We start from the raw sequence: 27,089 nt of genomic DNA on the forward strand, positions 1-27,089 counted from the left end.
TTTGGGCTGCCCGACTTTTAGCCACACACCCCGCGAAAGTGGAAAAGAAAAAAAAAAAAAGTTTTTGGGCCGCAGCCTTTGGCCATATAATAACTGTTGCCGCCAGCCCTCCCACTTCTCTCCTCCTTCGATCTTACCCCCATCTCCTTTCATTTTTCCCTCCTTCATCTTTGGTCGTCAGTGTTTTCTTGACGAATCTTGGACTTGTCCTCTTTCACAGTCCCTTTCGTTTCTTCATTGACGAGTTGTTCTTTGGTTCCTCCCCATCGAACAGCCCCGCCGTCTTCATTTCGACACATTCAAATCAAAAAAGCCTCGATACGGCAGAGTCGATTCCTCCATCGTCTCTGTTGCCTTCGCGATCGAAAAGTCCCTACTCCGAGTAGAACCGACTCCGATCGCCTCTTTCATTCCGATACTCCTATAATCCTTCCACGTCCTCGACATCACCGACAACATGTCTACCGAGTCCGTTAAGGTTCTGGACGAGCTCTTCCAGAAGCTCTCCGTCTCCAAGGAGGCCGCCGAGATCAACGAGGCTGCCCAGGAGATTGCCAGCTTCATCAACGGCCGCATCGATGACCAGGCTGTCCCTGACAAGTAAGTCTACTCTTCGCAATGGTTCTGGACACATTGTCCGCTTTGTCCACAGGCAGGGAAAACTTTTTTTTTTCTTCCCAGTTGCGGCCTCTGCCTCTCACTGCCTACACAGGCAGTGAAGCGCCCCGCCACTCATAGCGGGGTCAGGCCTGTAACCCCCTCCTTTCAGTGGGCTACAGCAGCTGCCAAAGCCCCTAAAAAAGTTTTCTCATTCAGCCGTGGCACATCATTACCAGTGATGATACGGTTATTAACAAGCTCTCTTTGATAGGATCATCGATGACCTCAAGAAGGGCCTCACCAACAAGAAGGACGCCGCTGCCCGTGACAGGGCTGCCGTCGCCGTCGAGACCATTGCCCGCCATGCTGAGCTTGGCGCCAATGTCGAGCCTTACCTCGTCGTTCTTCTGCCTGACCTGCTGATCGCCGCTGGCGCGAAGCCTCCTGCGAAGAAGGACAAGAAGAAGGGCGCCAAGGAGGTCGTCGACTACGCTGAGGCTCCCCCCAGCGCTGCCTACGCTGCTGTCCTGGCCGTCGCCGACGCCATCAAGGGCAATGCCGTCAAGGCTGCTCTGCCTTGCGTCATGGCCACCATCAAGGAGGACTTCGCCAAGCCCACCTCCAAGATGGCTGCTCTGGACTTCATCCTCACCCTGGTCAAGAAGGCTCCCGCTCAGCTCTCCTACCGTGTTCCCGACCTGATTCCCGTCGTCTCTGAGGCCATGTGGTCCACTGCCGGCGAGGTCTCTGCCCACGCCTACAAGGTCATGGAGAACATCTGCCAGCTCATCGTCAACAAGGATATCGAGCGATTCATCCCCGAGCTCATCAAGTGTATCGCTCAGCCCGACAGGGTCCCCCAGACTGTCCACCTTCTCGGTGCCACCACCTTCGTCACCGAGGTCCAGGAGCCCACGCTCGCCCTCATGGTTCCCCTGCTGAGCCGTGGTCTCAAGGAGAACGACACCGCCATCAAGCGAAAGTCTGCTGTCATTGTTGACAACATGTGCAAGCTTGTCGACGACCCCAACATCGTCGCTCCCTTCTTGGACAAGATGATTCCCGGTCTCAAGGAGAACTACGACACCCTCGCTGACCCCGAGGCTCGTGAGAAGACCAAGCAGGCCCTCGACACCCTTTGCCGTGTCGGCAACGTCGTTGACGGCAAGATCCCGGAGGCCCGCAACGACGGCGATGTCAAGATCGTCCTTGCCAAGCTCAAGGAGATCCTGACTCCCCGCTACGCTTCTCTCCTCGAGAAGATGGAGCCTGTCGCTGAGTACATTGCCGCCATTGCCGGCCAGCTCATTGACATGAAGGAGACCGATGCCCTTGTCTGGGTCGAGAGCCTGAAGCCCTACGTCGCTGTCATCACCGGCATCGACAACGCTGAGGCCACTGTCGACGCTCTGCGCAAGCGTGCTTCTCCCGGCGCTGCCGAGGAGGCCGAGGGCGAGGCTGATGATGAGGAGGGCGAGGATCTCTGCAACTGCACCTTCTCTCTTGCCTACGGTGCCAAGATCCTGCTCAACCAGACCCACCTCCGCCTCAAGCGCGGTCAGCGTTACGGTCTCTGCGGTCCCAACGGTTCCGGCAAGTCTACCCTCATGCGTGCCATCAACAACGAGCAGGTCGAGGGCTTCCCCAAGCAGAGCGAAGTCAAGACTGTCTTCGTTGAGCACGACCTTGACTCTGCCGACACTGAGATGACCACCATTGACTGGACCATGAAGAAGCTGGCTGAGGCCAAGGTCAACGTCGCCAAGGAGGACGTCGAGAAGCGCCTCGTCGAGTTCGGCTTCACCGAGCAGATGATCAAGGGCGAGATCTCCGCCCTGTCTGGTGGTTGGAAGATGAAGCTCGCTCTGTGCCGTGCCGTCTTCGAGGAGCCCGATATCCTGCTTCTCGACGAGCCCACTAACCACTTGGACGTGAAGAACGTCAAGTGGCTCGAGGATTACCTCATCAACTCCCCCTGCACTTCCATCATCGTCTCTCACGACTCTGGCTTCCTCGACAACGTCTGCCAGCACATCATCCACTACGAGCGATTCAAGCTCAAGCGCTACCGTGGTAACCTGAAGGAGTTCGTCAAGCGTGTTCCTTCTGCCAAGTCCTACTACGAGCTTGGTGCCTCCGAGATGGAGTTCACCTTCCCCGAGCCCGGTTTCCTCGAGGGTGTCAAGACCAAGGCCAAGGCTATCCTGCGTGCCACCAACATGTCCTTCCAGTACCCCGGTACCTCCAAGCCCCAGATCAGCAACATCAGCTTCCAGTGCTCTCTGGGCTCTCGTATTGCCGTCATTGGTCCCAACGGTGCTGGCAAGTCTACCCTGATCAACGTTCTCTGCGGTGAGCTCATCCCCACTGGTGGTGAGATCTACCAGCACGAGAACATCCGTATCGCCTACATCAAGCAGCACGCCTTTGCCCACATCGACAACCACCTTGACAAGACTCCTTCTCAGTACATCCAGTGGCGTTTCCAGACTGGTGAGGATCGTGAGACCATGGACCGAGCCAACAAGATCATCACCGAGGCTGATGAGGAAGCCATGAACAAGATCTTCAAGATCGAGGGTACTCAGCGTCGTGTCATTGGCATCAACGCTCGCAGAAAGTTCAAGAACAGCTACGAGTACGAGTGTTCGTTCGCTCTGGGTGAGAACGTTGGCATGAAGAACGAGCGCTGGGTTCCCATGATGAGCGCCGACAACGTTTGGCTGCCGCGTAACGAGCTGCTGGCCTCTCACCAGAAGATGGTTGCCGATGTCGATATGAAGGAGGCCCTCGCCTCTGGTCAGTTCCGACCTCTGGTCCGCAAGGAGATTGAGGCCCACTGCGCCAACTTCGGCCTCGATGCCGAGCTGGTTTCTCACTCCCAGATGCGCGGTCTGTCCGGTGGCCAGCGTGTCAAGACTGTCCTGGCTGCTTGCTCTTGGCAGCGACCCCACTTGATCGTCCTTGACGAGCCTACCAACTACCTGGACCGTGACTCTCTGGGTGCTCTGTCCAAGGCCCTGAAGAAGTTCGAGGGTGGTGTCATCATCATCACTCACTCTGCCGAGTTCACCAAGGACTTGACTGAGGAAGTCTGGGCTGTCATGGACGGCAAGATGACTCCTTCCGGCCACAACTGGGTCCAGGGCCAGGGTTCCGGCCCCCGCCTCAAGGAGGATGACGATGAGGAGGAGAAGTTCGACGCCATGGGTAACAAGATTGTTTCCAACAAGAAGAAGGCCAAGCTGTCTTCTGCTGAGCTGCGAAAGAAGAAGAAGGGTAAGTCCAGTTTCCGTCTAACATTATCAAACATGACTTCAGTCACTAACTTGTTTTCTCTACAGAGCGTATGGCCCGCCGAAAGCGTGGTGAGGAGGTGTTCAGCGACGAGGATGAGCTGTAAACGATTCAACATACCCCCACATCATGGCATCTCGATGACGCCTAGTCCCTTGACGACTTAGAGATTTCTTGTTCACGTTTCTTGTTTTTTCTTTTTTCCATTTTTTTTTCTGATGAAAGTCACGGTTTGGTAACGGAAAAGTTGCGATGCCTTGTTGCAATTTGCATGCTCGGGCTGCCCATAGAGAGGGCCTTTCTCAATAGACTGATGGTCTGGATGAGTGCGAGACTTGCGACTTGGGGATGGAGGACCCCCATTGTTGGAACAAGCTCTTGCACCTTGGGCTATAGAGGGAAGGCGAAGGGTAGATAGACACCCGAATAGATTTTTGAAATCTTGAAACTACATGCGCGTGTCTGTGACTGTCATCTGACACTTGGGTACAACCTATGCTTTGTGTTATATATCTAGGCTACAGTATGGGCTGCTGTGCGTCCCAGAGACGGTACAGAGCGTGATTCGACGAGAATGGCTATGAAAGATGAGCAGGCAATCAACAAACTATTTCTCCAGCAAAGTCATTTTCAACAGCGATATTGGTGGATGCTCGGCTTGACGATGGCCAGATGGGACATAGGATTTCCCAACCCCCGAGTTGCAACTCCAGCCCTTGAAATATCAAAGTTGAGAGTAATTGATAAGACGTCAAAGGTTGATGCGTCCATGAACCTTGAATGCTTTCAAGGGTTCACCATTCCCTTTACTTTTCTCGTGTTGTTCTGCTCTTGCTACACCATTCTCAATAATCCATCATACTCTATCTAGCTTAAGAGAAGAAAAAGAGTGAGAGATACTGAATAAACTCATTCTAAGCTCCAGGGTAACTACGAAAGTACACATACAAGCCAAACCACAAACCAAAGTGAATCACCCCCCCTCGTGGCAAGAATGAAAAATTCTCAGAAAACATCGCCACTCGACCCACCCCCCCAAAAAGAAAAACTCCATAGAGGACTTTTCCTCCGCCGGTTTCCAACAAAATCATACGAGCGTGAATGGTTTAGTGGTAAAATTCTCCGTTGCCATCCGCAACAGATTCGGGGAGCCCTGGGTTCGATTCCCAGTTCACGCAAATCGCTAGAGTGTATGTCTCTGGCGGCTTTTCTCTCTTTAGCGTAATTGGTTTAGTGGTAAAATTCTCCGTTGCCATCCGCAACGTCGGGGAGCCCTGGGTTCGATTCCCAGATTACGCATTGTGATTTCTTTTTTTCTTCTTCTTTTTTCTCCCTTGTTTTCAACTTCTTTTTTTTTTTCTCAGAGTATTTTATTTAGGCTTTGTGGTGGTGGTGGTGGTGGTGGTGCTTTTGGGTACTAGTAGGGTGGAGGAATTGGAACTTGGGGGCTGTGGGGTTGCGGAGGTTGATGGGATGCATATGGCGTCTGTGTAACTCATCTCTGTCAGGATATAGTTGCGGAGAGAAAATGTTTGAGACGCTCTTGATATGTAATCTATTCATCTCATATGTCCTGGGTATATCGTCTATACAGCTGACTCATTCAGTCTCAACCCCGTATATCCCGTGTAGAATCTCCCATTCCACAAACATGATGGGTATATTTATATGTACAATGATACACAAGACAGGAAAGGGGACGTAAGGACATATGCTCATAAATGGCTGCTACTGGGAGGAAACACCAAGACAGCTAGCTCTTGGTTGCCTCATGCCATCAGGCTAGCCGCATTCTTGTTGCGCTTGATCCCGACCAACTCCAGCATCTCGCTCCAGAAGCCCTGCGGAGGCTCCATGAAATGCGATTCGTAGGCGTCAATCGTGGGCCGCTGCCACACGAGGTCGAGCTCGCTGGGTCGGACAAACCGGGTGCGCTTCACCACCTTCCAGAAAATGAAGAGAACCGGCGCCAACAGCTGCATGGTGTAGCTCCGGAAGAAGGCCTTGACGTCCCAGGGCATGAACGCCTCGTATCCGTATCCTCCAACAACGAGCAGCTGAATGACCAGCGCGATGATGGCGCAGTAAGGCTGTCCCCAGCCAAAGTACGGGAAAGCCTTTCGGTCAACGCCCTGAGCCTTGCAAGCCCTGTAGAAGCAGAGGTATGTGATGGACATGACCAGGTAGTCGATGATCCCACCGGCGGTGATAAGGCTCACCAGCCAGTCAAGCACAATGGCGGAGCCGTTGCCGACCTGGAGGAAGGACAGGAAGGGGAAGCACATGACGACCAAAAAGGCGTTGATGGGAACACCCTTGCTCGTGCACTTGCGGAGGAATCGAGGGGCTCGGCCGTCGAGAGCCAGGCCGTACAGCGAGCGGGTTGCGCAGTAGGTATACGTGTTTCCAGCCGAGAAGATGGAAGTCATCATCAGGGCGTTGACGATGTGAGGCAGCACCGTGACACCCATGTTCTGCATGGCAATGACGTACGGCGAAGCCGCTGCCGTGCCGCTGCCCTTTCCGCCACTGTTGAGGTCGGCCAGCGTCTTGTCGTTGTACGGAAGAATGATGCCGACGGCCAGGGCACTGCCAATGAAGAAGATGCCAAAGCGGATGTAAATGGTCTTAAAGGCCGTCTTGATGTATATGCGTGGTCGCTGGGCTTCGGCTGCTACCATGGAGATGTATTCGGGTCCGACAACGGCAAAGGCTGCGCTCCAAAGGCCTGTCAAAAAGCCTTCGAAGCGGCCGAGAGCGCCCTGCGAATGGTACTCGGCGAAAGCTCCGGGGTTGTTCCAGTATCGGAAGCCAAAGGCATCGTGACTCGGATTGCCGCCGACCATGGTGACGAAGGTGAAGAAGAAAAGCATGAAGATCAGAATTACTTTTCCTCCAGATAGGTAGAACTCCGCTTCGCCATAGGCCTTTACGGCGAGAACGTTTAGCAGACTGCATGCGACAAACCTGGTCAGCATGTATACTCTGAAACATGGAAAGGGAGGAAGGAGAGAGAGAGAGAGAGAGAAGCGAAGCGAAGCTGACATCGCTTTCGCGGGCTCTCTCGATAAATGAAAGGAAGTCTTACGCATAGCAGACAATGACGGCGGCGCAAATACCCGCAGTCGGGCCCGGCTTGGTGATGCTCTCGTCCCAAAAGGAGATGACGAGATTGAGAGCCGTAATCTCAAAGGGAATCAGCAGAGCTTCGTACAAAAAGAAGTTCCAGCCAGCCATGAAGCCCAAAGCATCATCGACCCAGTGGCCGGCCAGCCGAATGAAACCTCCAGACACAGGCATAAGGACGGTCATCTCCGCGAGCGAGTTGTTCACCAGTCCAAGGACCATCGAGTATAGAAGATATGCTAGGAATAAACTGGCCGGCCCGGCTGTGGAAAGTCCGCCTCCAATACTGACAAAGAGCGCGGTACCAATCGAGCCGCCAATGGCAATGAGCTGAATCTGGCGATTGTTAAGGCGCCGCTGCAGGCCATCCGCATTCTCGACGAAGTCCTGGGACCCCACGTCTGGAGAACCCGGGGCCTCGAGCTTTGGATGCTTCTCGTCGTCGGTAGTCGCCATCTTGAAGAACTAAATAAGCCTTAATTTGGTGCCAGTATGGTCTCTTATTGTGTCGTCTTCATGAGAAACGGCGACGGCACAGTGATCAAGCCAACTGCCAATACAATGAGCATTCACAAGCTGATGTTGACAGAAGGCTGATCCTAGCTGCAGATGATTGCAGAAAGAACAGTCAGGCCAAGATAGAAGAAGAGAAAAAAAAAAGGAAAGATGAGAGGGGGAGGGATGAAGTTTCACAGAAACAGACGGAGTGACGGGCGATGGAGGAGTATATGTAACAATTGTTGGGACCTCCGCGAGGGTACCTCGACGACAAGGCCCGGCTGAGAGTCACTCAATGGATGAGGACTAAGCCAGTCAACTGGGGGCTGGCAGGAGAGCGAAGACGACACCGGGCACGCAGCGTCGCAATGAGATTGGACGGCCTCACTGCGACGCTGTATCCCATGTGGGGGACAAGGCCGAGCTGGAAACACTTCCCACCTCTGCTCAGGCCATTTTCCTGCGCTTCTGCTGCGCAGCCCGGCGGGATTCGCCTTGGCACATTGCCCCGAGAGCTGCTCTTGTCCTACGTCTGGCGACTCACTCTCTATTCTGCGCGCGTCCCTGCCATTGTCGTTCTTGGTGGAGAAGCCAAGGAGGACGCCAGACAAGAGCTAGCGCATTAGACCCTGCTCAGACCGGGCGGGATGACCAGCCATCCACACAGGAGGGAGGGCCGGGGATCCAGAAGGCGGGCAGGGGGAGGGCACAGTGTCAGATTTCCCGCCGTTTGCCGCCGTTTTCGTACTGTCCGTCGTCCGGGTGTAACTGTAGTCAGTGGTGTTGACGCAGTCGGTATCTGAAGGTATCATCTATCAGCCAAGGAGATTCGACTGGCATAGACATTCAGAGGAAGCGTGTAATATATCAAGCTTTACCCTGCTAGATGATCTTGGAGGCCACATCGACATGTTGGCCGTTGGCACTCGACGCCCCCAGCCTGTGGTGGTGATGAGGCCCGCAGTGTGTCGACTGAGATATAGGTCCTGAATCCCCCATAAAATTAGAGTAGATGGGCTTTAAGGGATCTCAACAGAGTACCTGATGAGGCCAAGGCCTAATGACAAGTGCGTATAGGGCCGTCTCACCCCGGATCGCTGATCAGTTAGTCCTGAGCTCCAGTAGATGCTTTGGCTGTTACTGCAGTCTGAAGTTCTGTTGGTTGAAGCGTGAACTCTCAACTTCCAGGTACTACCAGTCATCTCATCCGATGACTAGGGACTGTTATGAGGGGATCGATCTCTGTAACGGGAGCTGATGGAAAGCCGGTGTCAATTCTGAGACCAACTGCTCGTCCAACCTTAGACAATCGGGAGAGCTGTACCTTGTTTTTGGCGTGAGATGAGATACCGAACGCTCGGATTCGTGACTAGAGCTGAGAGACGGGATAGGTGGTGGTGCCTATGCCGAAATGTAGCCAGCCATCTCGTGCACCTTTACAATTGATCGATGAGGCCATCTGCATTTTGGTTCGCTTTGTCGCCCTGTGATGGATACGTCTCAGACCCTTTCGAACACTGTGCACATAGCCTCTTCGCACAAAGTCTCTGAAGGGCCTCACAGCGAGCCCCTAGGCCTTTGCCACGGCCCCTTGTTCTGGCAGCACATCCTCCATGGCTGCATGTAGTACATATGAAGCGCACGTCGCTCAAAGGAGACGCTGCTGGCGCTGCTCAGCTGCCTCGGCGAACGCTTGAAAGCGGCATGATCCAAACTGCATCCGTTTGAAGGAATCCCCTGCACCCCAACTGACGTCACTTTGCCTAAGCCTTGTCCCGCTGTTAGCCTGTATTGGCCTAGAGGGTATCGTCGATCTGTGGCTCAGTGGAGGGTGTTCCTGGTCGCACAGTTGACAGACAGTGTGTGATGGTGACTCGAGAAATTCGATGCTGGACAGCAGGTTGACGAGATGGGGGGCTTGAGATGCGATGTTGATTCGAGTATTGCAGCATTCCGTAGAGCATCTCAGATGGCAGTGCCACCTCCGCAAGCCCTTGTCCGATCTGGCATCCCAACAGCCCTCGAGCACTGCTCCAACGGCAATGCCAAGACACACAGAATGAGACGAGCCAGCCGAAAGCCGCGAGAGAAGACTAGCAGTACGAGTAGTAGTACTAGCATTTATCCGATCCTTGTCGCGAACGGCCGTGAGGACAAGACGAGGCTCTGGCGGTAATGGATTGGCAGCAAGGACTCTGTGCATCTGTCAATGAGCTGCATGCGGCGGAAGTTGGTCACCACCTAGAACCAGAGAGCCGCGAGTCAGCAGCAGTTGCAGATGAGCGTCATCTTTTGCCCTCGGCCGAGTCGACGGCAAGCCTCTCCAGGGACGCCGAGGCTGGCCAATGCGAGCTAAACGAATGGCAAATGGCAAATTCCATGGTTTTGTTGTCTTTAGTGGTTCAAGGAGGCAAGAATCAAGGAAGCAAAACTGTCTGTCGCGAGAGAGAGCGATAATGTGGGCCGCCCGGACTGGCACTAGCAAAACTCCGTGTCTGTTGTGTGGGTTCTTGTTAATACGGCGCACCCAAATGGCCACTAACGCTAGCCATGGGGCAGCTACCTTTTAGTGACTGCTCATTGGCCGTATCGCACGAGGGCATTCAGGTTGCGCTCTCGTATTCCCAGGCTTTACGACGGTAGCAGAAAGGCGGTGGGACTTCTGCCATGGCACTGTGCTGCCGTGGGTAAGTGTACGGAGCACAGTGCGATATTCCGCCCGTGCAGCGCAAAGCCCGTCCGTCCTCCTCGTCCATGTGAATGCTGCTGCTCAGAGCCAGCAAGTCTGCGAGTAGTAATACTAGAATGAGAAATTAGGTTGGTCTGTTGCTCAGGGCGTCCTAGACGGCGCCGACAGTCGTTTCAGCCGTCAGAACCGCTAGAGTTTTCCGTGGCAGGTCGCCAATCACAGCCGAGTCCGCCGTAAGAAACGGACGCTAACGGTAAATTACAGCGCAAGGCTTTGCTCCTGTCGGGCATGTTGATGAGTGGTTTACAGCGTCTATTCTTTTGCATGTGCTGCTGCTGTCGCGTGACATCTTGCCCTGCCTGCTTGAGCGGTGATTTTCTCCTAGGTTAGTACCTAGATGTCGATTGAGGCCCTTTATCCTATGACACTTCTTTCCGTCCTATTCCACACTTGCATCGATGCTCCCTACCAGAATATCTACTTGTCCTGGACTTGGGACATGATATCAGTTGTCATCTGAACATTCGGCCTCTTACTACAGTATTACAGTAAAAGCCGCAGAGGTCAAAAAAACTCTTCTCCAAAAGTCCACTCACACTCAGCTGGTGAGCCAGTGGGGCTCTGTCAAGGCCCGGCGCATCAAGTAAAAGCCAACATGCGTGAGATGGGGCAAAGAAATCAAAGGGTCAAAAGGGATCGCTCGACCACTGGAATAACTTGAGCAACGGAGCATGTGCATGCCTGGACTGTTTCTCTTGGGATGAAGCCATCGCAGAGTCTAGAGGAGAAGCTTAACAAATACCTGATAAGTAACGTTACTAAACAGCGACGAGCAGAACTTCTGTTAAGCGAGGCTCGTTCTAGAATGCAATACCTTGTCCAGATCTCCAGCTATGGACAATCACATGTCAGAAAGCTGTAAACTGAAGCTCAACAAAACTCCTTGATAATAAATGAGCGTGTAAGCACGGAGCAGAGCCAACCGCTTGTGTCTAAGCATGTTAGCGGTGAAGATGGCTACAGCCTGGAGCCTATTTGCATGAACCCTGCGTTCGACTAGAGCAGTAGGGAACCTTGAGCAGGACGAACTAATGGTACCAACTCTTGAATTTACCATAGGTGTCATCACATTGCCATGGAATAGCCTCGTGGTAAGGTAGAAGATCAGGTAGTGACGCCCAATGCATACTTACAACGAGAATGAGAGACCCATGAGATAAGGTGATTGGATAGCATGTACCTCTAGTCACAGATGGGCCACAGCGTCTCCAATGCTGTAAGCTGATGCTGTAGGCACTCGTACATAGGCGGGGTTCAGGGTTCTTGGACGCTAAATTTTTCTGGCAAACGGCGGCATCCCACCTTGGCTCGCTATCGATAAGAAAACCACAGAAAAAAGGAAGCATAATAGCAGCAGCAGAAGAAGAAGCGCAAGATACACACAGTCGGCGCACAGTATCAGAGGCATTCATAGAGCAGCTTGCATCTATTTGCTTTCAGATCAAGTTGCCATATCCCTTCTGCAGTTCTCGTCTGCTTCATTCCCGGAGTGGCAGCTCGGCGATCCTGTCACTGCCAAGGCCGTGGTCAAGACTCAACACCATCGACTCCGGATCTCTTCAAACCCCCACCATGGACTCATCATCTGGCGACATCAGCACCCTGGCCGCCCTGGTTGGCAGCGCGGTAGCGGAGCAGCTCATAACGGAACATGTATCACATGTGCTTTCTAAATCAAGCGAGGCAGATTCAGCATCGGCCCCGGCCTCGGCTGCATCTACACAGCACTCGTCTGCAGAGCTCCTCACAATAGGCCTGGCCGCCCTCGACGCCTTCCTCCAAGCAACCGTCACCGGCCCCGTTCTTCCGGCAAACGAGTCAAATCAGGTCGAAAAGCTCTTTGTCAGTGCCTGGAACTCTAGCCATGCACAGTCCAGCAGTGCAGCTGTTGCGCTGCACCAGCTTCGAAGGGCTTGTCTGAGATATCTTGAGGTTGACGGCGTTGCGCCTTATGCCTACATTCCCTATCTGGAGCTCTTCTCTCTTGCCAAGTACATCTTGGTTGACTCATTGTCTGCGGAAACAAAAGACCTCTTTGAGCTGTCCTCATCCGAAAAGACCTCCGCCAAGCACAGCCTTGCGTGGGAGAGACTGCGTGTCAACGTCTGGCACTACAAGATCATCACGCAGCCGACCCTGGGCTCGTCGTCCAACTTCAACAAGAGCTCCCAGTGGAGCGATGTGCCCTCTTTGGCGACACAAATAAGCCAAGAGATTGATTCCGTCCGGGAGAAAGTCCTGGGCACTGAAGTCTGGGCCACAGAAGAGACGTGGACCAGAGAGGAAAAGGCCCTGTTCCTGATCGAGGCCGCCAACAACTACATCTTGCTTGGCCGCCATGACAAGGCCAAAGAGGCCCTCAAGGAAGCTGCAAAGACGACTGGCGTCACGTATGCCTTGTCCGGAGCTTTGGGAAAGAGAACAAAGTTCCAGGAGCATAGCCTGAGCCAGCTGGTTGTCTTTGCGAAAAGTGCCCCTGAGCAGGATGTCGCTGGAGCCGCCACCGGAGAAGGCAAGGATGACGATGAAGAGATTGCTGCCATGCCAGATGCCCTCAAGCTCAACGACGATACTCTTTTGGAGGAGATTCAGTTCACAAAGGAGCCTGTGAAGGACGCAGCGGCAGTTGACACTCTGCCACCTGCGTTGGCTGAGCTGTCGCCAGATGACCAACCTCAACTGTCTCCCCTTGACGAGATGATTCTTCTTACCGAGGCAACCATCAAGGACGCCTTCTCACCCGTTGACGACCTCACGTCTGAGCAGATCCTCCCCTTTGCAACCCGTGTCCTGACCGACAAGTCCGTCAACTGGCAGATCTACACACAGGCCCTGCTCGTTCGCTCAAGGATAGAAATCCACAGAAGCAGAACCGTTGAGCGCGGCGTCCTTCAGCTCCAGGCCGTGGCCGACCAAGTCCTCACCGACACCACCTTCTCTACTTCAACCACAGAAGATCAGAACAAAGATGATGATGCGGACTCGACGGATGTTCCCGCCATTCAGGTCATCGCACCGGGCCAAACCGCTGCGCCTGTCGACGAGTCCAAGCCGACTACCTTCCTGCCCGCCGCATCAAACTCCGAATCGGCCCCTGCCCGCGTGCGTCTCCGTTACATCCACGCTCTCTCCACCCCTCCGCGATGGCATCTCGAGTCCGAGCTGGCCTACGCCTGGGCCGGCGTCGGCTCCATGACATCCGCCCTGGAAATCTTCAAGCGCCTGAAGCTATGGGCCGAAGTCGCGCTCTGCTACGCCAGCGCTGCCGCCTCTGAAGACGAGGACGGCCGCGGCAGCGGCGGAGAGGACAAGGCCAAGGGCATCATCCGCTGGAGACTCTTCAACAAGACCGGAGCCACGACGCCTTCCTCGTCCGAGCCCGACGACGAAATCGTCGGCCAAGACGTCGGCTTCCTCAAGGCATCCGACTTCTCCGGACCGGAACGGCAGCCCCCGCCTCCCAATGCCCCTCGTCTGTGGTGCATCTTGGGTGACCTGGAGAACGACCCAGCTCACTACGAGCGCGCATGGGAAATCTCCAGACACCGCTACGCTCGTGCCCAGAGATCCCTGGGCGAATACCACCTCGGCCAAAAGGACCTCTTCAAGGCTCTCGAGGCCTACAAGAAAGCCACCAGCGTCAACAGACTGAGCCCCGACATGTGGGGTCGTCTCGGCGACATCAGCCTGCGCCTGGGAAACTTTGAAGACGCGGCAGAAGCGTACAGCCGGTCCATCGGCTGCGCAAACGACACCGAGGGAGGCGAAGGCGCCCGGACGTGGAGCAACCTGGGCAGCGCCCTGTACAGCCTCTACTGCGAGCTGACGGCCCCCGGGAGCACAAACGCCAAAGCAAACGAAGCAAAGACTACCACCACCACCACCACCACCACTGATGATGATGATGACGAAAACGAAGTAGAAGAAGGTGAAGAAGCCCCTGCGGCAGAAGAAAAATCCACCTCCCGCGACCCGAGCAAGCTCCTTTCCCAATCCCTCGCAGCCTACAAAAAGGGCGCCTCCATCGCCCACGACAACTGGCGCATCTGGGACAACGTCGTGACCCTCGCCTCGCGCATCCACCCCCCTCCCTTTGCAGACATGGTCCTCGCCCTCTCGCAAATCATCCGCATCCGCAAGTCCGAGCACGCCCTCGACGCCAACGTCCTCGCCGCCCTCCTCCAGGACGCCATCCTGTCAAAGGACAAGGCGCCCATCTCCAGCGGCGTGTACGAGCCCCCGCGGGGCTCCGTCGAACGCCTCGTCATTCGTTTTGTCGAGGAGGAGATTACTCCGCTGATTACCACTCGCTCCGAGCTCTGGACGCTTGTTTCTCGGCTGCGTGCCTGGAGGAACGACTTCGCTGGCGCGATTGATGCTGCGGAACGGGCGTGGCGAGCTGCGGTGGGTGCTGGTGCGGGAAGTGGCCTCTTGCCGGGTGATTCGTCTTCCGGCAGCGCGGACTGGACGAGCGACGAGGCGGCGTGGATGGAGGTTGTTAAGCGCACGGACGAGCTCGTTTCCGTGCTGGAGAATTGGGGTCCTGATGTCGAGAGCATTGGGGCCAAGTGGAAGGGCAAGGCGAGGAGTGCGGTGCGGAGCGTCATGGGACGGGGGAAGGCGACGTGGGAGGGGACCGAGGGGTGGAGGACGTTGGAGGGCTTGATGGACGGTTTGAAGGCGGACAGGAGTTGATCGACTGAAATACAAGGCAATCAAAAAATGGTAGATCTAGGATAGAATAAGAAATGCAAAACAGAGACCCAAGGGAAGTAACCCTGTCGATGGCGTGTGTGTAAATGATCACGATGCAAATCATATCCATAGGAACAGCGTCGACACAATAGTCATCCGTTGGCTATCAAGACCAGACAAAGCTTGTTACATGCATCTACATACAATAGCTGTCATCTGTCCTTCCGCTTACACAAACGCTTTTCCTCCCGCGACGACACACATCTTGAAGCCCATCCAAATCAAAAGACGACAAAATACCTCGCTCAGACAGGCAATCACAAGCGATCAACGCTCCTACAGGAACCTATTTCTTGCCCTTCTTGCGGCCGGGGACAACCTTGAAGTCGGCGCTCTGCATCGCCGACTCGGTGTCCTTGGGCTGCGAGATGCTGCTCTTCTTGGCCACCTCGCTCCATCCGCCGCCGGAGCTCGACGCCTTGCTATCTGTCTGCGGTTGCTTCTCAACAACGCCCTTCTCCGCCAGCTTCTTGCGGCGGACGTATTCCTCAGCAAAGTGTCGGCCGTCCATCGTAGTGGAGTTGGCATAGACAGCGTCGGCAATCAGCCCGGTGTCAAGGGGCAGGACAGCAAGATCTGCCTGGAAGCTCGTGACTGCAAAGATGCACCGTTAGTTGAAACACTCAAGACCCGTATGCTTTAGACCTGCAGAAATGACTTACTATCAACGCCCGTAATACCCCGGGAGAGCTCTCTGTAGGCCCACTTGTTGAACTCGTCCATGGCAGTGTTGGCTGAGCCAGCATTGTTGACGACAATGGACTTGGGAACCAGTTTGACGGGAGTGGCCAGAGCAGGCTTGGCGGCGCTGCTGACGCTAGCTGAGCGACTTTGCACCTGAGATGGAACCGTCGATGGGCTCTTCACCTTGCCACCGGCTCCAACAGTGGCCCAACCGCTTCCACCGGTCAAGATGGGAGAGGGAACCGTCGGGGCGGCGGTGTGGTTCGGCTTGCCGGCGAGGTTGGCATAGCTTTTGCCGGCGCTGATGGGAGCGCCGCCGCCACTCTGGATGGCGACCTCCTTGGCCTTTTGCTTGCGTGCCTCCTCTTCACGCTGGATCTCGGCCAGCGTCTTCTTTGTTCCAGCGGCTCCAGCGCTCGGGGTGCTTCCCTTCGACTTGGCAGCCGCCGGCTTAGCCCAGGGGCTGACGGACGAGACGGGCGAGCTTTGGCCCCAAGTGCTGGTTGCCGGGAGGCCAGCGTTGGCGGCCGCAGCAGCCGCAGCAGCCGACTTCTCTTTCTCCCTCAGCAGGGCAGCCTCTTGCTCCATCGCCGCCTTTCGCATGGCAGCGGCAGCCTCTTCGGCCTTCGCGGCCTTGCGTGCCTCGGCTTCCTGGATTTCCTTCAAGCTTGGACCTTTCTGCCCCTCCTGGCCGGGGTCTTTGGCCCATGGGGCCAAGGGGGGAGGCTGAGCGACAGCGTCGGGAGTCGCATTCTGCGATCGGTTGAACTGCTCAGGCAGGTTGGACCTGGCCCTCTGCGCCGTAGGTGCCGGGAGGGGGGTCATTGTAGCTGGAGGGGGAAACGGCATTGGCATCCCGGGCTCACTCTGCTGGGGGGCAGCGGGAGCAGCCGCAGACGCGACGACGGATGCTTGTTGAGTCTTCTGCACCTGCTGGGTCAGAGACAGTGACGCCGCCTCTTCCGCCGCGGCCTTCTTCTTTGATGCCTTGCTAGGCTTTGTAGCTGGGGCAATGGGTTCGCTTCGCTGCTCGACGGAGACGACCGTCGTCGTCGTTACAGTCGTCGTCTCTTCCGGCTTTGCGGAGACCTCCTGCTGTTCCTCAACTGCCGCGGCAGCAGCCTGCTGGGCGTCGTGCTCGGCGCGAAGATCTTCAAACTCTTTCAGGCGATCTTTGAAACCTTCATCGTCCTCCTTCAGCTCGTTAGCTTCTGGCAGACCGTAGCGCAGACTTGCGTCGCCCGGAGTCCCAATAGGCTGAGGCGCACCAGATTCAGTACCGGTAGGCTCGCCCTGCAAGGATACGAGCATTTGCCGTTCAGTGGCCGAGAGATTAACCAGGTCCTCGGGCCTGAAAAGCTCGCCGTTTCCCATAGAGGCGCGGACGGCAGCGGGGTTCGCGGCACCGGGATGAGTGTCGAAGACTGTGGCCTGACCAAGGGGGCCGATGGGTTGCTGATGAGGCAGCTGGTGATGTTGCTGCTGAGGAACTCCCAGGGGCGATGTCATGCTGCCGAAACTCGGTTGGCTCTGGAGGCTATGAGCGCTGGAGTGATGTTGGAGGCTTGGCTGTATCTGAAACTTGGCCATGGCCTGCTGACGCATCATAAAGTCTCGTTGCTGGGCCATGAGGAACTGCTCTTCTTGCTTGCGACGCTCAAGGTTGTTCTGCTCTTCGGCAGTCAGAGTTCGGCCAAAGGTTGGGAAGACGCCGCTGAGGGGAGGGATGATGCCACTTCCGGTTCCAGGTCCAAAGGGGCCGCTCTGCATTGGAGGTCCGTGAGCGATGCCAATTTGGGGAACCAAGAACGGCTCGCGAGAGTTTCCGATTCGCCTGATGAGCTGGCCGAGGGGCTCAAACTCTGGGTCTTCCACCTTCTTTACTCGGAGATCGGGGGTAAAGAAGTTGGCCTTGTACCAGTCGTTCATTTCCAGCCCGGTAAACGGACCCTGGATCTGGCCCTGGGGATCGAGGTAGACCCATCGCATCCGATCAGGCATCACCATCTGGCGAACTTGAGCAGACGGGGGCTCTACGCCGGCCTGGCCGCTCCCAAAAGGTAGCCCGCCACTGACCGGCGTGAACGATTGAGGCGCCGCAGCGGCGATACCTGGCTGTCCAGCGTCTGAAGTTCCAAAGGGGCCGAGGTTTCTCGAGCTGTCACTAGAGGGAAATAGTTCCTCAAAGACCCCGCGGTTTGATCTCATGGGGCTGTCGGTGTCTCGAGTTGGTACCGTAAAGTTGCTTCGACCAATGGCACCAAGCGGGTTGCTCTGTCGAAGGTCGCTGAGAGAGTCGGAAAGGCTGCCCTCGTGCTCGTGCGCCTGCATCTGGGCTTGCATGGCGGCGGGGAAAAGAGAGCCCAACTTGCTTCCGCGACCGATGCTACCGGTGGTGGACGGTCCAAACACGCCTCCGAGGTTGCCCAGGCCGGGAGACTGCATGTCACCCATCGGGCTAAAGAGAGAGCTGCCGAACGCTCCTCCGAAGGTGGATCGCTCACGGTCCGGGGTTCCGGTGGACGGACCAGCCGGAGCGGGCCAGCCAGACAGGTAGGCTTTCGCGCCTACGCTGGACGTCTGGCTACGATCGCTTCCATCAAAGGCGGCGCCGAAACCTCGAGAAAGCGTGCTGTAGTTGGAGTGTGGCTGCTCATGCCCTGCGCCGGGAGCTTTGTCCCCGGCGCCCGACTCAGACCGGCCGTCATGATCGTGACGCTCGGCGGGGGGGCTGCGATAAGGATTCGTTTCCGAGGGGCTAGCAGGGCCATTGGTCCCGGAAGGCGAACCACCCAAGTTCAAGTTGGACATTCCGAAATCTCCAGTGGAGCCAAAGAGCGGTGCTCGGGCAGGAGGGTGCTGAGCTTCCGGAGCAGCATCCCCCCCTAGAGCAGCGCTGCCAGTCACCTCATCCCCCCCGAACGGGTCAGTGTCAGTTCGGGGTCTGCTGCGCCAAGACTGCTGAGCAGGAGGGTTCTGGGCCTCAGAGGGCTTGCTCGCTGAGCTTTCACCACTGTCCTTGGGAATGAGATGAGCCAGTCGGCTGCCTCCGCCGGTACCTCCCGGCCGCTTGTCGCCAATGGCCGGCGAGGTTGGCAGGGCAAAACTACCAAAGGCACCGCCGCCAGCACCCGAGATGCTGGAAGATGGCCACATTGACGTCATGCTCACACCGGTCGAGGTGTTAGCTCGCAGTAGGCTTGGAATCGAGGGCTTGGGGGCATCGCGCGAGGCCGATTCGGCGCTTTCGGGATCATCTACGTCGGACTCTCGCAATTCGCCGCTCTTTCGTGAAAACCAGGGGTCATCACGGGAAAATCGATTGGCGGTCGGCGATGCAACATTACTCGGGCTGAAGGGGTTGGAATCGACAGTTTCTCGTCGGCGAGTGCTGGGTCGGACAGCGGACGACGGAGAGCTCACTCCAAACGTGCCTCCAGGGGCATGGGAAAGAGACGGTTTGCGCCCATTCACAGCCGCCTGGTGCCCTTCCTTGGCTTGCGTGGGAGGCTTGAGAGGGGAGTTGATATCGGAAGAAAAGGCCTGTTCAAAGTCAGTCATCCAGCACCCATATCACAGCTTTCTTACTGCCAATGGAATGGGGGAGCTCTCAAACCTCTTTCTCCTCCTCGGTAAACGCCGAAAGCCCTATGGGAGCCGTCTGGCCGTTGGCATCCCAGCAGGTGCCAGGATCCTGTGGCACGTGGTTCTCGTTGCTCTTCCCCCAGCCCCTTGCAGCAGCGCCACCAGAGTTGCTCGGGTCCCAGCCTGGGATGAAGAGATGAGAGGGGTTACCGGCAGGCCTCTGGGACTGGTACATCTCGAGAAGATCATCCTTGGTATAGCGTGAGGGACCGATTTCGTACGTCGTAGGCTGTGTGATGGGGGCCTCCTCGACGCTGGGAGGCTGGACAGCATTGTCGTTCGCGGGCGGGGGGTTTGAGGACTGGCTCAGAGGGGTCGTGGAGGAGCGGCGGAAGGTCAGGGTGCCGTTGGCTGAACGGCCATCTCTTCGAGACCTAAATAGGCACCGAGTTTGTTAGCCGCGATGTTCTACAAGACAAGCATGACCCGTTTCCGGACAGCAGCCAGAGGGGCACTGTGTCGTGAGCCCATCCATCCCCGCCATGGAAAAAAAAAAGCCCGGAATAAAAAATGATGAAAAATGACAAGAATATCGACAAAATAGAAATAATGTCCGGCGCGGCATCCGCTAGTGCACGGAAGCAGGACGAATGACGTGCATGACGCAAAAATCTCCTGGGCTGCCCGGGTCTCGCGTCCAGCGCAGGCGCCGGCGAGGGGCAAAGCACACTCACCATTCGCCTCCAGCAGATGGCCTTCCATCACTTCTACCACCTCTTGCATCGCGGTTTGCATTCTGGCCGGCAGCGGCCGAGGCAAAGCTTGACGGGAGATTGGACGGCATGGTTGGACGTGTCCCACGGGTCGTGATCGTGTACCGAGGCGCGGGGTGTTGGTCGAGGGAACAGGGTCAATCGTGGGTCGACTGACAGCGGTTTGGAAGGGCAGACACGGGTGGGCGGGCGTCTGGGCAGGTTATGAGAGGTGATCGAACAGGTGCTGCGGATGGCAGGAGGATGCGAGTGCGAGTGCAATGGCGCGGGCGAGAGATCGAAGATTCGGTCTGGGTAGCAGGTGGGCGAGGTCGCGAGAGGGCTGAAGGCTGGAACGAGAAAACTAAGAGCTACCAGTGCTGTGCTGGCGTTAAAAAAACCTGAGGTTTGGGAAAGATAAAAATGGTTCCGGCTGGTTCCCCAGGCTGTATGTACAGCGAGGCTGGGCGCCGCTAGGCCGCAACGGGGCACGCCGGACCTTAACCGAGCCTACTGTGCGAGGGCTAAATCCTAATTGAGGAACCTTGCTGCGCGACCGCGGGCGGTATTACGACATGTTGCCATAAAGCGCGGTGCGCAGGGGCGGGGGTTCCTGGCGAGGGAGGGCATGGGCGAACGAGGTACCGATGGGGTACTGATGGGAGGGAGGGAGACGGGAGAGAGAGAGAGAAAGAGAAAGAGAAAGAGAGACAGAGGAAGAGCCGAGACGGTGATGCCAATTGCGAAAAGTACCCGGTACAGTTCGGTAGTTGGTAGAAGTACTGCTAGAGGTACTTAGAAGAGGCTGTCTGGATGCCGACCTTAGGTACCTACTACTACCTCTACCTATGAAGCACAGTGAGGAGTTGTGGTTTGCCCTCATAGGTATGGAGTCATGGACGTATGTGACTGGGCGGATGGAGGCAGATTTACGCGGAAAGGAATCATGCCAGGCAAGATCTGCATTGTTCGCATGCGACCATCACGACCTAAGGTAGGTAGGTAGGTATAGTAGGTATCTCTTTTGATCGAACAATGGTGCTGTAGGTAGGTAGGTAATCTGTCTTACTGTAGAGGGAGGGTTACATGCGCTATACTAGCAAAACAGATCTGGATTATCGAGAACACGCACGATCAACTACCAGGTACCAGAGGGACCTCATCTGAAGTCGGACATCAAGACTACCTACTCCGACACAGAAAAAGACCCTGCTGTTACACTTGACATCAAGGCTGCGCCATCAAGCTTCCACAAGAAGCTTAACCTTGTACGTATCTCATCCCACGCCACTGAGCATTGCAGACAAGCCAACCAAGTAGTACCGAGTAAGGTATTGCCGAACACCGAATGATATTGCTCTGTTGAGATCCTTATCAAGATCCAAGCCCAAAACAAACCAGCCTCAACGCCCTGTCCGTAAAGCCATCCCCATCTACCTAGTGTTTTGTCCACAACTGTGTAACCGATTCGCAAGCCCAAATCCTCAATCCGTAACCAATGACCAATTCGAATAAAGTGCCGTACCCGTTACCAAAAGAACCGTGTCCGCTAACCGATTGCCCAATCCCGTGCCAAAGAGTGCCCAGTCCACGTTTGTCGTCTTGCCTGCTCGGAGTCGCTTTATACCCACTCGATCTGAGCTGCCGTGATGGCCGCCGGACTCGGAGGTGGCAAGTCTTGGAGCATCAGTTGCTGTTGCGGTTCCCTGGCAGCTCTCCTCTCGTGTCTCAGGAGCTCTATTCGTGTCGCTTCTCGCTGCTCGTCGATTCGCGCCTGTCGAGCCGCTCGCCGCCTTTGATTGCGGACAATGGGCAGGACCGTGCGGAACCAAATGTACCAGTTGAGACTTGAGAACTGAAGTCAGCTTCTGCTTGATCATAGTGATCACGGGGGAGAATGGTACGCACACTTGGCAGAAGCCGACCGCCAGGAATAGAGCAAGGCTGGCCCAGTAGTACGCCGGCCAAGCCTTTCCATCCCACCCAGACTTTTCGGCCAGCTCCGGATTGCCAAAGAAATGACAATAGCTGCCAGAGTCCAAAGGGGAATGCTTTCGGAGGCGAGGGGCGTTGCACCTTACAAAGCCAGCAACGACTATGCCCATATTGAGGGAAAAGGTGATGGCCCAGAGAACGGTGACCGACGCGGTTGTGAAAACGGTGATCCAGTCGTGCTCGTAATTGTTCAGACGACGAGAGCAGAACACACTGATGACCAAGAAGATCAAACCAATCTGGAGACAATTAGCTGTGAGCTTTCAAGATGCCATGCATCCATCTATGCGTACCAAGACTAGGTTCAGGGCATAAATCGGAAATGCCCTCTGGTAGCCAAAGATGCCCATCTTCTCGTAGAGGGCATTCACGTTGGTCAGTAAGAGCAGACCGCCAAAGGTTCTCAACACCGGGCCGACGAAGGGCATCGGCAGATGCCAGGGCTTGGTATCGTCCAGCGCCCACAAAGGAAAGTTGCATCCCATTGTGTCTTATGGAAAGATGAATGTGAAATGAAGATGAGAAGTCCGGTTTAACAGGGGGAGAGCCATCTCTTTATATGCCTGAAAACTGCCAGCAACGCGGTTCCTGGAAGCCCTGTAGCCAGGCCATCAAATTGATGAGCTGGCGGTGGCTTAGCGGTTACAGAAATCTGCGCCGAGATAAAGCGTCCTTAAAGTCAGCCTTAAACCTTCTACTCCAGCCATGGTCTGTCGTCGGGCTCGCGTACGCGTAGTCTGTTTCCCTAGTTCATAATGAGAGGGAATAGCCTTGTTGCCGTGATCAGCCTCCGGAACTTCGAAGGCAAGCCATCTTTCCGTTGAGCTTGCAGCGCGTGAAACATGATCCTAATTTGAATTGGAGAGGACGCCATCCCTTTCGAGAATAATGCCCGTCAAACTCAAACGACGCTCGTGTGTGTGCTTGTTAAACATTCTTGAGAAAGTGTGACTTGAATTTCCGGTTGGCGCGGTCGGCAGATCGAAGCATCATCTGGTCTCCATATACTTCGAAGGCGAATGTCTCCGGGGAGTCTCCGGTCTGTGGAGGAGCAGAAACTTCCACACGGAAGACAGTGCCCTCTTTGGGAATGACTTTGAGCCCCCTCTTTCTTGTAATCAACTCGACGACAAACTTGCGATCCCTCACAATGATGCCCTTGAGGCCCACTCGGCCAGGACACCGACTCCTCACCACTTCGGCTTCTGCTCCGTGAAACTCGGCGCTTGCCAGTTTGGCCGCGGCCAATGGCCCGCCGGTGTATACGTCGTTGCCCAGGATCTCCATGGCGTAGCCCATCCAGAGCTTATTCAGTCCTTCGTAGATTTCATATTTCTGTCCTTCTTTGGGAATGTCGTAGAGGCCCAATTGGCGGCGCTCACGGGCAGACAGTGGCTTCGGCCTCTGCTTTCCACGGAGTTTCTCCTGCTGGCGAGCTCTGTGACGCGCTGCCCTGGCGTTGAGGGCGGCAGGAGGGGGAGAAGTCGGCTTGAGCTGGAGAGTGCGATACTGGATCTTGTCGCTGTAGATGCGATTGGCGCTGTCTGGAGAGTGAGCCCTGGCGAGCAGATCCTGCGTCACCTTGATCTGCTCGGACGACGCCATGATGAAGAAGCTGTGCGCTTTTTTATTATCACAAGGTGTTTCTTCACACAATGGCAAGCCTTTTGCTGCCAATTGTGAGCGCTTGATATGCAGGAAGTGAGGTGAAGATGTCGCTTGAGAGATGGAATGTATGTTGGCAAGAAAAAAAACCAATCGGCAGTCACTTGATGTCACAGCTTGGCAGCCTTGCAGGTGGAGCTCTTCAACTTCCGCGTCTCTCCACACCCGCAAGTTGTCGGTACGAGGCTACGGGTACCTGTGGATGCGCCGTAAGCTGTGGTCGGTACGGGCGAGCTCGGTGCTTGTTACCGACGAGGCTCGGCCGTCTCTGCCGTTGGATGCAACCCTCAGGTTGTGCGCAATCTGACGTGTATCAGATCACATGTTTTGAGCCAATTTGGAGCTGGACTCACAGAGTCGATCCCGAGTCTGCTATTACTGGAGGTACATGCGTCAAGGTACCGCTTTTTGTCGGCATCTCGCGTTATTGTACTGCCCCACAACTGGCAGCTGCTGCAGTCATGGAAGGTACACGAGCAAAGTACCCAATACTCCGTACCCCGGATCAGAACTGCCAGGATCGCCAGACTCCATGTTTGGTCGTCCCATCTGTTTACTGCCATTGTCATATGCATCATCCTCGGCCTCGGCTGAACGCCTCTTCCTCACCCTCTAGCATGGCCATGCCGTCAATGCTCCATTGATGTCGATGCCCTTCTGACTGTTCTCGATAACTTCTGCTTGCATCGACAAAACACCGCCGTCCCTCCCCTCTCAGCTCCGCCGTCTCCAGCCATGTCCCACGATGGCGATCCCGTCGACGAAGCCAGCAGCTCGGCCCCCGACCTCCAGATCTTGGGCGATGAAATCACGCTGCAGCCCAGCGGCTTCGTCGAGCCCAAGCCAGTGGCCCAGGAAGACAAGGAGGAGGCTCTGATGAACCACTCGCACTCGTTTCGCAGCGAACCACTGCAGTGCGTATTTGCCGAGGTTGGCCGCTCTGCTGACTTCCCGCTAATTCCGTTGGCAACAGGTTCCTTCGCGAAGTGTCGCTGTATGTGTCTGGCCAAGGATGGCGGGCCTACGACCGCGTCATCGGCCAGCCGGTCTTTTATTCCGGCTTCTCGGAGAACATGACCTCGATGGTGTTGTCGGCGCCGTTGCTGCAGAAGCGAATCGCCCAGCTTGCCGAAGCTCGCCTGGCCGTCGAAGAGAAGGAGGGATTGCTGAACAAGGATGACAAAGACTACGAGACGAAGCGCGCGCAGCGGCGAAACACCATAGAAAGCTGGCTTCAGGAGGTTGCGGAGAAGCTGACGGACAACATGATCTGCAAGATGGAGAGCAACACGTTTATCCGCGGCGCATACTACCTGACGATGCAGCTTGTCACGCGCGCCTACCACCAAGGAATCCATGTGTCCAGCGAGGAGGTACTGCGGTTACGGAGAGTGGCAGAGCTGGCGGCCAAGAAAAAGCAGAGCATTGTGTTTCTGCCGAGCCATCGATCACACGTCGACTACGTCTCTCTGCAGCTGATATGCTATCGCCTTGGCCTGACATTGCCGGTCGTCGTCGCCGGAGACAACCTCAACTTTCCGATTGTAGGAGCTTTCTTGCAGCACGCTGGCGCCATGTGGATCAGGAGATCCTTTGGTGACGATGCTTTGTACACAGCAGTTGTGCAGTCATACGTCGATACGCTGTTACAAGGAGGCTACAACTTCGAGTGCTTTATCGAGGGAGGAAGGTCTCGCACAGGCAAATTGCTGCCCCCGAAATTCGGTATCCTGAGTTTCGTATTGGACAGCGTCCTCTCTGGCCGGGTTGAAGACACCATCATATGCCCCGTCAGCACTCAGTACGACAAGGTCATCGAAACGGAGGGCTACGTCAACGAGCTGCTGGGGATGCCAAAGAAGAAGGAGAATTTGGCAGATCTGTTGTCCAACGGCCCATCCATTCTCTCTCTGAAGCTGGGAAGAGTCGATGTTCGATTCCACGAGCCGTGGAGTCTGAGAAAGTTTGTCGACAACCAGATTTCGAAGCTTTCCAGCATTCCAACAGGACTCAGCACCGACCAGCACAACCCCGAAGTACGAGCGGTTCGAGAGAAGATTCTGCGTGCCCTGGGCTACAAGGTCCTTAGCGACATCAATGCGGTCTCGGTCGTCATGCCTACCGCCCTCATCGGCACCGTGCTACTCACCCTTCGTGGTCGTGGCGTCGGCAAAGGCGAACTGATTCGTCGCGTAGAGTGGCTGACGTGTCGCGTCCGAGCCAAGGGGGGACGAGTTGCGCATTTCGGAAACGCGCCTCTTTCAGAGATTGTCGATCGAGGACTGGAAGTTTTGGGCAAGGACTTGGTGGGAGTGGTGGAGGGACTAGCAGAGCCGACCTACTATGCTGTCGACCGTTTCCAGCTTTCCTTTTATCGCAACATGACGATCCATCTTTTCGTCTACGAGGCCATTGTCAGCGTGGCCATGTATACGCGCATCAAGCGCGGAGGCGGCCCGGCGTTCCAGGATATCCCATATGAGGAGCTCAAGGCCCAAGTACTGTTTCTGTCTTCGCTGTTCCGCGGTGAATTCATCTTTGCAGGAGCCGGCCTCGCCGCAAACCTGGATGCCACGCTCCGCGGCTTGGAGGCTGACCATGTGGTTCGTCTGGATCGTGATGAAAAGGGCAACATTACGACCGTTGGCTTGTCAGACGAAGAGCGCAAGGCAGGGCGAGAAAACTACGACTTTTACTGCTTCCTCATCTGGCCATTTATCGAGGCCAGTTGGCTTGCGGCGGTGTCGCTGATGGGCCTGACTCCGCCCAAGGGTAAGAACGGCGATGTCTGGATCGAAGAGGCAAAGGCTCAGAACAGCGCACAACTGGTAAGCAAATCGTTCTCCCACGTCTTTTGCTTTCTCCTCATGAAGTAAAAAACACGCCCGCTCATTCATTCTGACATGATTCAGCTCGGCAAAACGCTCTACCACCAAGGCGACCTCTCCTACTTCGAGGCCGTCAACAAGGAGACGCTCAAGAACTCGTACACCCGGTTTGAACAAGAACAAATCATCAACGTGGTCAAGTCCAAAGACACCAAGATCCCGCGGCGCCTACGCCTCGACCCGTCCTGGCGGCCCTCGCGCGATCCCGAGACGGGCGCCCTGCTCGCCGAGGGCAAGCTCTGGGACTTCACGGAGAAGATTGCGAGCTCGCGGCGCGAGGGCAAGAATCGGCGTGACGGGGCGACGGTTAGTAGTCGTGTGCTGCGTCTGACTGATGAGCTGGGGAGGAGGCTCTTTGACGAGGCGGAGAAGGGCGGGAAGGCCAAGGTGCCGAGTAGGCTGAGCAAGGAGGAGCAGGAGGCGGTGGATTTGAACGTCAAGAGCGCGAGGCGGAGGAGGACGTTGGAGGGAAGGGCACATTTGTGAAGGATGCTC

At 55.8% G+C, this 27,089-nt stretch overlaps 7 protein-coding genes across 7 annotated transcripts; 3 read left to right on the forward strand and 4 right to left on the reverse strand.

The window, feature by feature from the left end:
- Positions 1–136: 136 nt before the first annotated feature.
- TRIREDRAFT_71363 (translation elongation factor 3-like protein) lies at positions 137–4,322 on the forward strand. The gene is made up of 4 exons (XM_006961230.1): positions 137–600; positions 872–1,079; positions 1,152–3,879; positions 3,945–4,322. Exons 1-4 carry the CDS (start codon positions 458–460, stop codon positions 4,001–4,003), a joined length of 3,138 nt encoding a protein of 1,045 aa, XP_006961292.1. The 5' UTR covers positions 137–457; the 3' UTR covers positions 4,004–4,322.
- A 1,229-nt stretch (positions 4,323–5,551) lies between these two features.
- Positions 5,552–7,479, reverse strand: TRIREDRAFT_74070 (amino acid transporter; the record flags this gene model as incomplete). Its single annotated transcript, XM_006961661.1, has 2 exons — positions 5,552–6,849; positions 6,986–7,479. The coding sequence occupies 2 exons, from the start codon at positions 7,477–7,479 to the stop codon at positions 5,667–5,669; spliced, it is 1,677 nt and encodes a 558-aa protein (XP_006961723.1). The 3' UTR covers positions 5,552–5,666.
- A 4,339-nt stretch (positions 7,480–11,818) lies between these two features.
- TRIREDRAFT_52972 (uncharacterized protein) lies at positions 11,819–14,965 on the forward strand (the record flags this gene model as incomplete). The annotated part of the gene is made up of 2 exons (XM_006961231.1): positions 11,819–12,757; positions 12,788–14,965. Coding segments are annotated over 2 exons (3,117 nt in total), but the record flags the coding sequence as incomplete, so codon positions are not given.
- Positions 14,966–15,311: 346 nt separating this feature from the next.
- Positions 15,312–20,138, reverse strand: TRIREDRAFT_102870 (uncharacterized protein; the record flags this gene model as incomplete). The annotated part of the gene is made up of 4 exons (XM_006961662.1): positions 15,312–15,619; positions 15,688–19,252; positions 19,326–19,728; positions 20,029–20,138. The coding sequence occupies 4 exons, from the start codon at positions 20,136–20,138 to the stop codon at positions 15,312–15,314; spliced, it is 4,386 nt and encodes a 1,461-aa protein (XP_006961724.1).
- Positions 20,139–21,667: 1,529 nt separating this feature from the next.
- TRIREDRAFT_102871 (uncharacterized protein) lies at positions 21,668–22,526 on the reverse strand (the record flags this gene model as incomplete). Its single annotated transcript, XM_006961663.1, has 3 exons — positions 21,668–21,893; positions 21,955–22,280; positions 22,335–22,526. 3 exons carry the CDS (start codon positions 22,524–22,526, stop codon positions 21,668–21,670), a joined length of 744 nt encoding a protein of 247 aa, XP_006961725.1.
- Positions 22,527–22,968: 442 nt separating this feature from the next.
- On the reverse strand, positions 22,969–23,671 carry TRIREDRAFT_21278 (uncharacterized protein; the record flags this gene model as incomplete). The annotated part of the gene is made up of 1 exon (XM_006960928.1): positions 22,969–23,671. Exon 1 carries the CDS (start codon positions 23,644–23,646, stop codon positions 22,969–22,971), a length of 678 nt encoding a protein of 225 aa, XP_006960990.1. The 5' UTR covers positions 23,647–23,671.
- A 671-nt stretch (positions 23,672–24,342) lies between these two features.
- Positions 24,343–27,080, forward strand: TRIREDRAFT_21279 (uncharacterized protein; the record flags this gene model as incomplete). The annotated part of the gene is made up of 3 exons (XM_006960929.1): positions 24,343–24,620; positions 24,680–26,534; positions 26,619–27,080. Exons 1-3 carry the CDS (start codon positions 24,442–24,444, stop codon positions 27,078–27,080), a joined length of 2,496 nt encoding a protein of 831 aa, XP_006960991.1. The 5' UTR covers positions 24,343–24,441.
- Between the last annotated feature and the right edge of the window lie 9 nt (positions 27,081–27,089).

This window comes from Trichoderma reesei (genome assembly GCF_000167675.1).
Source record: "Trichoderma reesei QM6a unplaced genomic scaffold TRIREscaffold_1, whole genome shotgun sequence".
Taxonomy (NCBI): Eukaryota; Fungi; Ascomycota; class Sordariomycetes; order Hypocreales; family Hypocreaceae; genus Trichoderma; species Trichoderma reesei.

What these genes read in the sequence shown, in the direction of transcription:
- TRIREDRAFT_71363 (XM_006961230.1), top strand. Translation starts at nt 458, where the DNA reads ATGTCTACCGAGTCCGTTAAGGTTCTGGACGAGCTCTTCCAGAAGCTC. An exon ending in GACCAGGCTGTCCCTGACAA is followed by an intron (nt 601 to 871) that starts GTAAGTCTACTC and finishes TCTCTTTGATAG; the next exon opens with GATCATCGATGACCTCAAGA. An exon ending in AGAAGAAGGGCGCCAAGGAG is followed by an intron (nt 1,080 to 1,151) that starts GTCGTCGACTAC and finishes GACGCCATCAAG; the next exon opens with GGCAATGCCGTCAAGGCTGC.